Source organism: Mangifera indica, chromosome 5 (assembly GCF_011075055.1).
Source record: "Mangifera indica cultivar Alphonso chromosome 5, CATAS_Mindica_2.1, whole genome shotgun sequence".
Classification (NCBI taxonomy): Eukaryota; Viridiplantae; Streptophyta; class Magnoliopsida; order Sapindales; family Anacardiaceae; genus Mangifera; species Mangifera indica.
Genome location: NC_058141.1, coordinates 20016292 through 20031070, shown reverse-complemented (window position 1 = coordinate 20031070; position 14779 = coordinate 20016292). Strand labels below are relative to the sequence as shown.

Here is a 14779-nt window from a genome sequence, read left to right as displayed (position 1 = left end):
CTCGTTGGGCCGACCTTTTTGTTGGCGCTGACCTGCTTTTTTGTCTTTTTCTAGCCAAAAAAAATTAAATCCCAAGTAATACCCTTGACTTGTTTCCAAATTACCAAAATTTGCCACTGAAGCGAAGAGTTTTGATAGGACATTTGATGGTGAGATTTTAATTGCGTAATCTGCCAATCATGATGCGACATATTGCATTCCTTGTGTTGTGCAGCAACATTTTAACCTATAAAAATGAAAGGTTCAAAAAAACTGGCATCTCTTTCCCTTATTAATTGATGTTGAAATTAAATAATTAAATAAACTGTCGAGACAAAGACGGCCAACAAAAGAAAGAAAAAAAAAATAAAGATTGGAGTGAAGATAATTAATGGTTAGAGACAGTGTATCAATGCCAAAAAAAAAAAAAACCTTAGAAAATACAATAAAATTATGTGTATTTATTTTCAATATATAATTTATATATATAGATGAAGTGTTATCATGTAATTAGATATTTTTTTAATCATATAATGATACATATTTTAAAATCACATAATTACATGATGATACGTCACTATATATATGAATTGTATACCAAAAATAGATATACATAATATTACTCTAAAAAGTATTTATAATTTTTAAAGTTTAGATTATAAAAAAATTATAAATTTTTTACATTTAAAAAATAAAATTTTAATTTTTTAAATTTTTTAATAAATAATAATTTCATCTTTAATTTTAACAAAAATTTATTAATAAATAAATATTTAAATTTTAAATTAATGATATTTTATCTATGATTATTTTGTATTTATTATCTATTACAAATGTTTGATTAGTATTGTGACACGTTCCAAAATTAATAATCAATACAATTTCTGGCAGAATTATTTTCTATTTATTGTCAATTACAAGTCTATCAAAATCATTGACTTTAGTTTTAGCGGAGTGAATCATTTTCGTTGATGCGAAGTTTTAAAGCGACAACTTGTAATAATTTAATTTCATATTCCTTTTCGTATTGAACCCAAATTATAATGTTGAGTAGCTTGAAATTAATTCATTTTCGAAAAAGATTTTAATCCAAAGCTCAAATTAATTTATTCAAATTTTGAATAACGATTAAAATTTAAACAATTCATATCAAATTGTGATTTAGATGAATAGTCTAATAATTGTTAGAGTGTTTTGAACCACCGTACCATCAAGTAAATCCTATTGATTTATAATCTAATCATTAGTTTCACTATAACAAGAATATGTCAGCATCAGCATGATATCACACAAACACTCACATAATATATGCTTGTTTTTTTGCAAGGTCAAAGGATTATTTTCTACCTAAATTTAGGTATATTTTTAAAATTATATCTGTGAAGTTTGAAAAATTAAAAATCTCATCTATTTATTTAAAATCTTAATTACAGTTAAAAATAAAATCGTTATTTAATAAAAAAATTTTAAAAACTAAAGTTTTATTCTTTTTATCTCTCTCAGTTTGAAATCCCATAATTCCTCCTCTTATTTAAAATTTGAAAAATTAATATTTTATTTATAAAATTTACATTTTATTTTTCAAACTTCATGAATATGATTTTAAGAACATACCTAAATTTAGGTAGAAAATAGACCTTTGGCCTTTTTACAAATATTAAGATTTGAATTGAGCCCTAACACTCGATGGGCATCAGCAACACCATTGAATTCGTGATATATTATAAATAAAAATTTATTTATGAAGTATTATTTTTTGTTTAATTGTCTATTAGTCTATCCAACCCAAAAAATCAAAACGCATTAGTTGAATTCATGTGAGGGAAAAAGTCAACAGAAACCTGACTTTTGGTGAATAAGTGGTTGCTTTTCTACAGTAACCCGAGGTAGGTTAACTCAGGCACTTTAACGCTGTTGTAGTGCACATGCCCGTTAGATTAAAAATTGAATTATTTATTGGGCCGGGCCATTAATTTCAACATTTGACTGCTAAAGTAAAGTGTGTTGATAACATCAAAATAAAATATATTTCTCTCAAAACTACTTCATTGAAAAGCGTCTTAGTCACATGGAGGAAATAAGGACGCAAAGAGTCCGGTTAAAAAGTTTTTTACTAGCTTAAACTTGAGATAAAAAATATTAACTTTAACTTGATTCGATAAATTAGTTAAATCATTTACTTTATATTTATTAATTATCTTTTTTATTTAAAATTATGACATTGGTCATAAAAGAAATCATCGCTGTTTTCAATGTGCTTTCTTAGCTTTGATTCAAATGCTAGATTGATTATCTTTATTGTTATAAATTGAATGCAATCAAGTACAAGACAAAATGGCCAAAATTCCCAAACAGATCATCATTATAAGGTCTGGCAAAATGAAACCAAATAAACATGCACGATTTGCTTAGGTAGGAAATGTTGACTTTTAGAACAACAAACAGTTAGACTTTTGTCTGTTCAAGCCAATCAGAATTGACTTTCTAGGCAACAGTAAGATCCAGGAGAAAGCAATTTAGTAAAATGGTAGTATTTAGTTAAGGGCAAATATTAAATCCAGCTCTTACCTCTTCAAAGGAGAATTCAACATTCTCTACTATCTTTTTGACTGCTTTAGCACCAAAAGAAACAGAAGGTGTGGTTGGTGTCATGGCCATAAGCATAGGAACAGTTATTGTTGAAGCAGTTGTTGACACCGGAATTGGGTTAGTCCTTGGTGTTTTGTTCTCTTCGTTGCAAATCCAAGTTGATTTGGATGGTGTCACCGCCAAAGTCTTGCTACCAGCAAGTGGTTTTTGTAATGTCTCGTTCTGGGTTCGTTTATGATCTTCCAAGAAGTTTGCAATGTTGGCCTTTGAGGAAATTGCCAAAGGAATTGGAGAGAGTGGCTTTCGAACCAATTGTGACTCAACTTCAGGTGCCTTTGCAGCCCCTGAGGAGGGCTTCTTTACTAAATGACCAGCAATCTCCGAAGTTCTCCTACCTGTAAAGGGTAAAAGTATTAAGTACATAAATTAATATTCATTATTAATATACATAATTTTTTTAAATTGATATATACCAGAACAAACTGCAAAACCTCCAGATTGCTGGTGATTTAAAAGGGGACTGTTCCTATTCAAACACTCAAACTTCTTATTTGAATGCACACGAACTGAAGCCTTTTCGGATTTTAAGTTGTGAAGCATTTCCCCACCAAGGGAGAGTTTCCTATTACTTGTTCCTGATAAAGTTCTGGAAGTCTTCATTCCACTCTTTGATGGACTGAGTTTAGACCCATAAAGTGCTTCCTTATCTGCTATTGATTGTCCCTTAAGTTTCTTTTGATCCTAAAATATAGAAAATAAGTCAAGCAAAGTTCATAAAGAGAAATATGCTCATAAAGAAATCTCCCAGTCCTTACCCTTTGTCTTTGCCTTTCTTGCTCCTTCTCTTGCCTCAGCTGAGTGTACTCCTCAAGCATCGAAAGAAGTCGTACCTATACAGCAATAGTCATAATCCAAGTACATCGAAAAAAAAAAAAACAGTTAAAGATGACATCAACTCAAGCGATTAATATTCTTAGAATAGATATGACCAAGTCAAGTTTCGACATATTATAAGTTTTATGTCCAATCAAACTTTCATAAATCATCAAAGTGCTTACACCATCATATAAGAATTGAGTGTCTCTTTCCTTCTCCCAGGCTGTGACTTTTGAGGTCAATGATTCCAGCATCGCTGCTCCAATATCAAAAAATAAATACACAAATTACTGGTGTCAGATACATATTAACCAACTTTAGTTCACCACGAGTCCAAAAGATTGTATATTGATAACACAAATTAAAATACATGGGACAATTAGCCATTAGTGCAACTCCTATCTCAATGGTAACCAATAAGGATGAAAAGCAGTATCATTACCAGGGATTTTGTTTACAAGTGCACGAGCCCTCTCAGCACGTTTCAAGGTAAGATGTGAACCTCTTCCGGCATTGTAACGATTATCATCCTAAAATTTCCATCCATGTATAAATTGCTATAAAAACAAGGGGACAGAAAAAGAACTTTATATTTTCCACTAACACAACCCAAACAAAAAATCTACCCTGTTGTACTCTTCAAGCCAGCATTCTTCTTCTCGTGCAGCAACCCACTTCTCAACCTTATCTAGTATTTCTTTCCGGCTAAAAGCTTCTGCTTTAACATTGTCAATTTGGAGTTCAAGTTGTTCCAAAACATACATGGGTTCCACAGAGCCTACACAGTGATGATTATACAGATAAGAGGGTAATAATCCAGCCAGACAGTAAACCATGTTAAATGGATTGTAGTTTGAAGCAAAGAATCATGTGATGCATCAGAAATAGAATTTCAAGTAGATTGTTTAATGCCCTTATTAAAATCAATGTTTGAATTCTTAAAAAGAGAAAAGTCTATTAAAATATGTAAGTACTCCCCCTCATGCATTCTAAACACCATGTTACTCTATTTTTATTTTTTTTAAACTAACAGTTAATTACCTGACTCTATAGCTTTAATTGAAGAATCTCCAAGTACTTCCGTGATCATGTGCGTCTTCTTGCATATCTCCTCTAGTTCAGATCTCTTTTTCAGAACAAGTTCATTCAGTTTAGTCAATTTGAGCTGCTCAAGCCTTGATACTTCCCCCTCAACCTTCAGAAGAAAGACCCACATAGATATAATTATAAACACTTAGTTGCCCACACAAGCAAGAAAGTATACATATAAAAATTCAACTCATCATAATTTCAACAAATTAGTCTCTAACTTCAGATTAACTCATACATATTTAATGTTCTTCATGGAAAGCAGGTTAGGCTCAGTAATTTCATTATCTGAAGCAGCGATATTTTTGGTGACATGTTCAAACATCTGCTGCTCCCCTACCGGTGTATCCATCAAACTCCATAATTCCACCAAGGATGCTGCAAGATCTTGAAGCTGGTTACAAGAACAGCTCAATGGGTCAGGACGACAAGCACAGGAAATTATTTGGAAACAAGACATAAAGAAATAACCTATTTACACATATACAAACCTTTAGCATTCTCCGTATTTTGACATCTTGAAAATTTCGAATTTTCGCTGCCAACTTCTCAATCGTAGAGTTTGTTACATCTTTTGTTGCGGTGGAGTCATCCAATGAGGGGTGAACTTTACAAATGGTGTCCTTGAAATCCACACCAAGCACCAAACATAAAGAGTTTAAATTGCTGAGGAGGTCCTCTACCTTCGTCAAACGGTTTCTCTGCCGGTAACGTATCGATAAAAAAATCAAAGTATGTCATTGTGATATCGTGGTTCAAATTTGCAGGGAAAAAGAAAATTCCAAACTACTTGTAATTTCTAATCAATAATAACATAAACATGATTGCCAAAATTTAACTATTTTGTAGCCTTGATTTGCAAATCTTACTGCAGGAATAATGTCATGAACGTAAAAAAAAAACAGGGCATCAAACCTTCTCAATTTGAAGTTCCACTAACCGCTTGTGTAATCCTTCGAGTCTTTTCACAGATAAATCAGTCTCATCCATAACAATCTTGTGCATATTTTCTTCTGTGTATATCTGGCTTGATATTTCCTGTAACTTACTTAACACTTCAGCAAACTGATTCTTTCTCTCGGTCATCCTCTTGCGCACATCCTCCAATTGTGGAATAATGACTTTAAGGTTTTCCTTCAAATTTCCACTAGCCTTTCGATCACACTAAAGTCAGCAACCAACACAGACAAATTATCAACTACTTATAGATGTCACAACATTAGCTCAGAAGTAAGTTAAAGCATTAATCTTCTTTGTTCAATCCGAAAGAAACTTACATTCACAGGTTGCTCACCCAATGAGGAACATATATCAGCAATTTCAGATTCAGAAAGTGCAATTACTCTCTGAAGTTGAGCTCTAGAAGTTTTAGCCTCGTCTATTTTTCTCTTATACACTGCCAAGCATTCCTGTTCAATCTCCATAATTGTCTGATCCCTTTCAACATCAGACTCTCCGACTTCATCCCAGATTTTCTAATTTCAAAAATAACCAATAGAAACTTATAACAAGTCTCACAATAATCCAATAAAAAGGAGGGAAAAAATATTATATATACGATTACAGTCTCTAAAACTTATGGGAAAAAAAAAAAAAACACCTGAAGTTCACATAGCAGAGATCCGCAGGTCGTTTCTGTTCCCTCAAAATGATTGATATGATGATTCGACATGGTGAAATAACAATCACTGAAAGGGTAAAAAATTCCCATGATATAATTTTACCTCAAACTAATTAACATCTTTTCTTGTTTCAGGCATTAAAGAATAATAACAATAAGAACAAAATACTGAATAAACTTTCAATCATAGAATGAATTCTTATGAATATGTCTAATTCTATTGCTTTGCAGTCGAGAATTTCAAATTATGGTTCACAAAACTGAACACACTTTTCTTTCAACTTTAGTCAAAGTTAAACAGAAATATAAACTCAAAGAAACGGATTAAAGGTGTTACAATGTACAAGACCAATAAACAGTAAATATAAAAATAATTTGAAAAAAAAAAAACCTAATTACTGTGAAAATCTGGCTCCAAAATTTTTCGCACTCACCGGAAATTGGCCGAAGATGTACCAGTAATAGTTTGAAAAAGGAGTAAGGGAGCCGAGAGAGCCTTTATGAGCGTAGGCTGGAGTGCTTTAAAATTAAAGTATACAAAGTAACGCTTGAATTTGGTTAGAGGGAAATGGAAGTGAGAGGGAAATGAGACCGTTATATTGGGGAATGCAAATTGTAGAGCCTCATCTTGACACGTCATCACTTCCGAATAATCTAACAGTAGCAAATCCATACCATATTTTTGGTAAATAAAATTTTTGAAATTCAAACGTCCATTTAACCGTGTAAATAATAAGTACCCTATCTATTTTAGATTCGAAAAAATTACGCTGAATCCACGTGAAATGATTTTTATGGATAGGGAAAAGGACTATTTCGCACCCAATTTTTAACCCAACCTTAAAAACATGCCTACGTTTGATGAAAAATCTAAACATCCACTCATTTCTAAATTGTCATTAAGTTTTCTATTAAATATAGGGGTAAAACCATTATTTTACTGTTTATATTCAAGTTATATAATTTTATCACATTTTCCTCCTTTAATTTTAAAAATTAGTTTTTTCCCCCATACTTGAACTTTGAAAAGTGACTTTCACCCCCTTAAATCCCTATTTTTTTTTACTTTCCCTTTAGTCACCGACGATGACATGGCTGGACTAGACGATGCTCGTCAACCTTCACTAGAGCTCGTCATCCAAATCATCATCCAGATCTGGACCACGATCGTCCTTCTTGGACGACAATGGTCATCTAGAGGTCAACCTCTGGACGAAAACTTCTCCGTTGTCGGTCGGCCATTGCCAGAGAAAGTGGTTGGATTTCAGGGGAGAGAAGTGAATTTTTTAAAATTAATTCATGGGACAAATGTTAGTTTTTCAAATTTAAGGGGGAAAAATGAGGTAAAATTTTAATTATTTAATATTATTGATAAAATGATGAATTTGCCTCTTAATCCTAATAGAAAATATGTGAGTGGGTCTTAACAAATTAAACTTTAGGTGAGTGTTTAGATTTTTCATCATGCGTTGGTATACTTTCGAAATTGAGTTAAAAATTGGGTGGACATAGTTCTTTTCCCTTATGGATATTATAAAGGCCAAAGGACTATTTCCCACCTAAGTTTAGGTGCTATCTTAAGTCACACTTATGAGATTTTAAAAACTTGAAGTTTCACCTATGACGTAATTTTTGTTAAAATTTTTTATTAAAGGCAGAGGTAAAATTGTTAATTTACTAATAATATTAAAAAATTAAAAAATTTATTATATTTTCTCTCCTAACTTTTAAAAATTAACAACTTCATCTCAACCTAAAGTTTTTTAACTTTAAAAAATCACATTTTTCCTCCAATTTTTTTTCACCTCTCCAGCCACTATTTTCAGCACTGACAACCTCCTCTCTCCACCCTAAATGGTTGGTCAATGCACATGATAAAGAGATTCAATGAGATCTGGGAGAGATTTCAGATCTTTTCATCAGAGAGGAAGAGATCCAGAGCCCAGATCTCTTCGTCGACAAAGATGCTTCGTCGTCATCTTTTCCAGATCATCAGAGAACGTAGTCAAAGGGGAAGAAGAAAATTCTCAAGTTTTGGAGGGAAAAATATAATTTTTCAAAGTTAAAAAACTTTAGAAACAGTGAAATATTAGTTTTTCAAACTTAGAAGAGAAAAATGTAATAGATTTTATATTTTTTAATATTATTAATAAAATTATGATTTTACCTCTATTTTTAATAAAAAAATTTAATCTTAATTAATCGACAGATGAGACTTTGAGTTTTTTGAACCCCATAAATATGACTTTAAGAGTGCACCTAAACTTAGATGGTAAATAGTCCTTTAGCCTATTATAAAATCGTAAATAAGTATTAAAGCGCTAACGAAATCTGATTTTACGTGCCAGTTAAATAAGTAGTTGTATTTCACTTTCAAAAAAAAAAAAATTGTACATGAAAACTAGGTGCGTTTGGTTATGGAATTAAAGTATTGTCATGATCTTATTTGATTCATAAGTTTAATAAATAATATAGGATCCATTACGGACTTAATATCCTTATTTAATAAATTAATTAATAATATTTAGAATATTTAACTAAAATAATAGTATTTTTTTAATTACTAGAAATCGAATATAATAATGATTCATTTATACCAATTTATTCAAACACGTTATTAATATATACATTAATCTTTATCTGATATCTCATGTATTAATTTTTTTATTTTAGTAATAAAATTTTTTTTGAACGAAACACATCCCTTAAAGTTATGTTTTTTAAATGGAAGAACAACCACCTGTAAAGTTAAAAAAGAATAAATTCTTATATTTCATTTTTTTTTTGTTTAATTGCTAAAAGGTATTTAAAATTTTTATTTATGTTACATCTAATTATAATTAATATGTATATGTAAACTTTATGTCCTATTCTTCTTCTTTATTTTTTCCTCTCTCATTTCTTCTTCCTATAAATATCAAAGGAACCTAATACAAAATTTGATTATGTCCAAAATATCGTATATTTCCTCCAAACATTTCATCATTTTTTCCTCTCATCCTCCTTTTCTTCATTCACTTGGAGTAGCTCAACCAACTCAATGTTATCACCTTTATTTCTTTTTCCTTTTTGTTTTTCTGTTCTCTTATTATTTTCCATTTTAAACATATTTTTCTTGGAAAAGAAGAAACCATCTTTCCTCAAATCAACTTTTTGCACCTATCAAGAGATGTCAATGGGTTAAGCCAGGTTGGCTCTAGCTAGGCCCATCGACCTAATGGGTTGAATCGGCCCGAGACCCATGTAATAATAGACCTCCAAGTCGACCCATTAATATTTGAAGGCCCGACCTTATGTATAGAGCCGAACTTTAATTAGGTGGGGTGGGGCCTTAAATGGGCTAACCCGACCCATTTAAATAATTTAAAAAAAAATTAATTAAAATTTTAAAATACAGATGTTTTTCAATTATTAAACTTGAGGACAATACTTCAAATATTTTATTTATAATCTCTCATTTGTGACAAAGAAATATTGTGGTTACATGATAAAAAATATTATGAATTTATAATATAATACAAATAAATTAATTTACATACTATATAAATTACAAACATAAATAAAATATATATACTATACCATTTATCTACTTTTTGTTAACATTCAAATATCTTAATTCTTTTGACATTGAATCCATTTATAATATTTTGTAATAATAAAATTAAAATGAAAATGAAATTATAAACATAAAAAATTATTATCTGCGAATTCATATAATTTTTAAAAGAGAGTTAATGAAAGAAAATAAAATTAAAAATATAATAAAAAATTGAGATCAAGAGAAATTAAAATTAAAGAAGAGTTGGATTACTTTATATAGGAATTTTTTTTTTTTTTTAAACATGAAGTTAAATGGTAGAAGCCAAATTCTATCACAAAGGCAGAAGCCATTGCTCTCTAATTTTTTTTATTAAATTTTCATTTTTCAAATAGTAACGAACTGGGTTAGATTGACCTATAAGTTTAATATTAAAGTCCATGACCTGATTTGAAAAACTTATGAACTATGCTTGACACACTATAGTGTCGAGTCAAACCTTATCGGTTAGACTTTAAATTCGTGCTTTGGGTCGGGCCTCTATTTGACCCGACCTAATTGACATGTCTACACTTATCCATGACATGCCCTATCTTGACCCAAACATTTCTCTCTCTCTTATTCTTGTAGATATCAAAAGAATCCAATACAAAATTTGATTATGTTCACCATATAATTTTTTTATTTTTTAAAATTTTCTATTGTTATTGGAGAAATTCAATTGGATTTTAGGGTTTATGTTGTGAATTCCTTGTGTTTATGGCATCACAACAGTCATATACATGCTAATCGAATGCCCACCCTATCTCGTATTATGTCGCAATGATGTTTCCTATTGATCCATGTCACTTTTTGTAGTATACTTGACAAATAGAGATATGAACATTTACACCCTTATTTTATTCTATTTTATTTAATTTTTTGAGATATAATTTATATTTTTAAATTAATAAAGGTAAAATAAAATTTTAAAATTTTTTAAAATAACTTCTTTTAAATATCGAAGCCCCTTGGAAAAAATCTATTAATCTCTAAATATTTAAAAAAAAGTAATGTTATGTGTATCAATTTTTGATACACAATTCATGTACACAATGATGTGTTATCATGTAATTAGATGATTTTAAAACATGTGTCATCATATGATAAAGAAACATTTAATCACATAATAACACTTCATTTGTGTATATAAATTATATATCAAAAATGAATATACATAGTTTTATTGTTTAAAAAATTATAATTTACCTTAAATATATGATTATACATTATTAACACCTTAATTTATGCTTTTACTAATAAAATTATTGTTATTTTCACTAAAATTAATATAACTTACGTTAAATTTTATGGTAAAGTATTTTTTTTTGTCTTTTTAATAATTTTATAAAATAAAGTTAACAGATTTTTTAACAAATTTATATGAGTGGAAAAAAAATACTATTCATCAAACCTTAGGTGGGGAGACAACCGTCTTTTAACCTACATTTTAAAAAGAAAAATGAAGTCAGCTAAATGCTTGTATAATGTGTAATGAGAATAAACACAACTTATACTTAACCGAATTTGATGTGACTTACCCTATCGAGGCCTACCAAGAACATAATAAAACACAAGACACAACTTAAAACCTTTGTAAATTATTAGCTAGCCAATCCATCATATTTAAATATTTTTAATTTTTTTTATTTATTATGGATCATGCTGGACTGATTCACAAACCGAAACCTAAGATTATTGACACGACCCGCAAAGCTTGCGGCCTGTACCCTAATGAACTGTGCGTTTTTCCAGCGGCCGGCCCGCCCCTCCGCATGTCTAGATGTGAATCACACCAACATAAGGTGGGTGATTCTATGTTTTAACTAACTAAATCTATGATTATGAGATCAGCTCTCAATATTAATAATTAAAATTTTACATAATAACGACAAAATTAGCAACAAGTACAGGACGAAGAGAAGAAAATATAATAATAATAAAAAATAAAAAAGAAGAGAGAAAAAATAAAAAGGTTGATGAAACTTTTCAAGCAAGAGAAACCCTTGAGTTCTAAAAATGTCAGAGAAACTGACTGAGCTGAGCTTAGGTAGGAAGTTACTTAGAAACTGTTGTTTTCTTCATCTTCTTCTTTCTTACTATCTTCTCTCATGAATACTCACAAAACCGAAGACGATCTCTTCCATCATCACCACCATGTTCTGGCCCCACATCCCTTGATCACTCAATCTCAGCCCTCCATTCATAACCCCAATCACGATGACCCTCCTTTCTCTTCTCTCCCTGAAATCGTACTGTTTCGAACCTCTTCCTGCGACTCTCCAAGTCACTCTTCCTCCGAAAACGACGACGCAGCAACTAACAACAGCAACAAGGTGCCAAATCAATCCTCTGCGTACATTAGCCCCGAGCCCCATATATCGACTCAATTCTATACTTTCAACGCGGAATCGCATGCTTTGATGATCCGTTGCATTTTGGAGCAACGGCTGGCTACTTCAGCCGAGATCCGAGTCGCCACGCCCAGGCCGTTCTTAAATCGTGGCGTTCCGTGTGGAAGGACCGCAACGAGGATACGGCGTACCTTACGGCGTGGAAACGCATCCAGGATAAACTAACGGTCCATGTGGACCCCACTTCTGGTAACGAATTCCTGTGTTTCAAGAATAATTCGCAGCAATTTGTTTCGCACTTTAATCAGTGGCAAGATATTGTTATGAGATTTCACGGCGATGCCGACTTAAAACACTTAGGGCTTAAAGAAACAATAGAGAGAATTAAAAAAGTGTGGACGGTAGGCGCTAAATTTTACGGTATACCCGAAAGTTATATTAGGGTTTGTGTGGCCGCGTGCCCCGTGTGCTCTGCCTCATCAGGGTCGGCTTCCAGGAGTAAACGGCGTAGGTTTGAGTATACTGAGTCCTTTGATGTTCCTGCTAAAGAGGTTCCCCATAGGTTACAACAATTAGCTGCTGAACATAAGGTTGTGCTTTGTATTAGACAGAAGTATATTAGGTACAAGCCTTTTATGGCTGAAGTGAAGGATTATGCATGTCATAGGGCTGGAGAGCCCGTGGCAAAGAAGTCTAGGATGTTGAAGAGGGAACCCTATGCATCAAAGAGGTGTGGTTGTGGGTTTAGGATTAGAGCTATAGTGCCTATTGCAAATTATAATGAGAAGGATAAGACATTTGTGTATCAAGAGGAGGGAGTGGCAGTATTTAAGTTGTATGCAGTGCATTCGGGGCATGAGCCAGGGCCATTGGATGGGAATGCAAGGATTATACATCGGGTTGTTGGGACCAAAGGTGGTTATTTGATGGATCAAGAGATGGATTGTGGAGTGAGAGAGGAAAGTGAGGGATTTGGGTTGATGGGGAAGGATGAGAGTGATTTGCAGCTTTCAGTGTTTCAGCAAGTGCAGGAATTAAGAGCTGAGGTTGGATTGCTAGAAGGTAGACTTGGGAGAATCCCACATAAGTTACTGGGTTCAGTGTCTCAAGAATTGTTTGATGTGTTGAATAAGGTTAGAAGTATTGGAGAAGAGGCTTCAAAATCAATTGGGTTGATGCCCAACAAGCCCCATTCAGATGATGTTCTGGTGGGGGAAAGTGATTTGGCACATTGGAGAACACTTGGTGACGGGAAGGATACGGAATTGATTGAGGATGATGAAGATAGTTTTGGGCGAACACTTGGGGATGTTGTTCCTTGGGAGCAGATCAGAGCAGAATGTAGAAGTGAGAAGGATCTGATGAGTGGGCCTTGTAAGCCTGATAAGTGGTTGAAGTGCAGTGATTTCGACGATAAAAGCATCCTTGACTGTGAAGATACTAAACTAACCAAGCCCATGAGACATGATGAGTCAATAGTGGGAGATGTAAGTCTTGTTGGTTTACCAGTTGATAGTTTCTATCAGGAAAATCCTAAATGGTATGATTCTCCTTGTGGATTGGACTCCAGTGCAGATTGCGGAGACAGTGGCTTTAGAGATGGGGAAATTGTGTAGAATCATGATGACCACGGTTAACTCTCTAACTTAGTAGTGAGTTTAATAGCACCCATTCATCTATTCTTATAGTTGAAACTGGGTTGTACATTTATGTATGCTCAAGATTGGATCCTCTGACATGCTTTTAGGTTTGTTGTGTGTAATTCTGTAAAGTATAGCCAATTGGCCTTCTCTGCAAATACCCTGTTCTAACTATTTGTTAACCATTTTCTGGACCTTCATGATTTTTAATGAGGTTCGTTCTAATGTACATCAGTTCTTTTCTACTTGTTCTGTATGTAAAAGTTGTTACAATCTATCTTTTTGTTGCACAACAAGATAGGTGGAATTTACTTTCAATCATTTGTGCACTTTCCCTTTCTATACTGTTATTTGTATAATTTTATTTTTTGAAAGCATTTATGCTTGTTTATGCCTTCGATGCACTTGAGTCTCAATGTGCATATTCTATTAAAATATACACTGTAGTGATAGAAGTGCATCACAGTGGGTTTCTGATGTTGTCCATTCCTCATTTTTCGGTCATTTAAATTGTGGGCATCTATGAATGTAGTGCTAAACATCACCTCCTCATTTTTTACGTTGTCATTCTTAAGTTTGCTGGTTCATAAAGTTGTAAACCATTTTTTCCTTTCTTTTATGGATGTCATACATGTGGAGATATGAAAGACATATATTTGTTAGTCTTTTATGGTCTATTTTATTGTTTTTGTCTCACATGAACCTTTCCACTAACAATGGAACTTGTATGCACTTGGCTTTTATTGTAAGTTCTGGTTGCCACTGTCAGGTTTGTATAGATTACAAAGGAAAGTGCTAGGGAAGAAGTATGTACACTTTGCAAAAAATCTGTTTTGTGATTTATTTAAATATGATAATTTAGTATGTTCTCTTTAATATGCCTAATGATTCTAAGTATGTTCTGGTAAAACAGACATGCTTAGCGTATGAACTGTTATTGAAAAACTTGTATGCAGAGTTTATTAAGCAGCGACATTTTTTTCATCTATGAATATTTTCTGTACTGGATCTTGCACTTTGTATTTTTCTTTTTGTTTTATATATTTGGCAATAT

General features: G+C 32.2%; 2 protein-coding genes across 2 annotated transcripts; one reads left to right on the top strand and one right to left on the bottom strand.

Moving 5' to 3' along the window:
• Positions 1 to 2314: 2314 nt before the first annotated feature.
• Positions 2315 to 6702, bottom strand: LOC123216182 (65-kDa microtubule-associated protein 4). The gene is made up of 13 exons (XM_044636566.1): positions 6589 to 6702; positions 6134 to 6221; positions 5811 to 6008; positions 5449 to 5697; positions 5025 to 5234; positions 4772 to 4927; positions 4486 to 4639; positions 4071 to 4222; positions 3887 to 3974; positions 3627 to 3700; positions 3384 to 3458; positions 3042 to 3309; positions 2315 to 2963 (listed from the first exon to the last, which is right to left on the bottom strand). Exons 2-13 carry the CDS (start codon positions 6203 to 6205, stop codon positions 2518 to 2520), a joined length of 2142 nt encoding a protein of 713 aa, XP_044492501.1. The 5' UTR covers positions 6206 to 6221; positions 6589 to 6702; the 3' UTR covers positions 2315 to 2517.
• A 4985-nt stretch (positions 6703 to 11687) lies between these two features.
• Positions 11688 to 14043, top strand: LOC123217407. Its single transcript, XM_044638435.1, is given in 2 exon segments — positions 11688 to 12218; positions 12221 to 14043. Coding segments are annotated over 2 exon segments (1857 nt in total). The 5' UTR covers positions 11688 to 11842; the 3' UTR covers positions 13702 to 14043.
• Positions 14044 to 14779: the final 736 nt, after the last annotated feature.

Coding starts and splice junctions, on each gene's coding strand:
- LOC123216182 (XM_044636566.1), bottom strand. CDS start 6,205: ATGTCGAATCATCATATCAATCATTTTGAGGGAACAGAAACGACCTGC. Junction 4,928..5,024: donor AAATACGGAGAATGCTAAAG/GTTTGTATATGT, acceptor TCTTGTAACCAG/CTTCAAGATCTTGCAGCATC. Junction 4,640..4,771: donor CCATGAAGAACATTAAATAT/GTATGAGTTAAT, acceptor TTTCTTCTGAAG/GTTGAGGGGGAAGTATCAAG.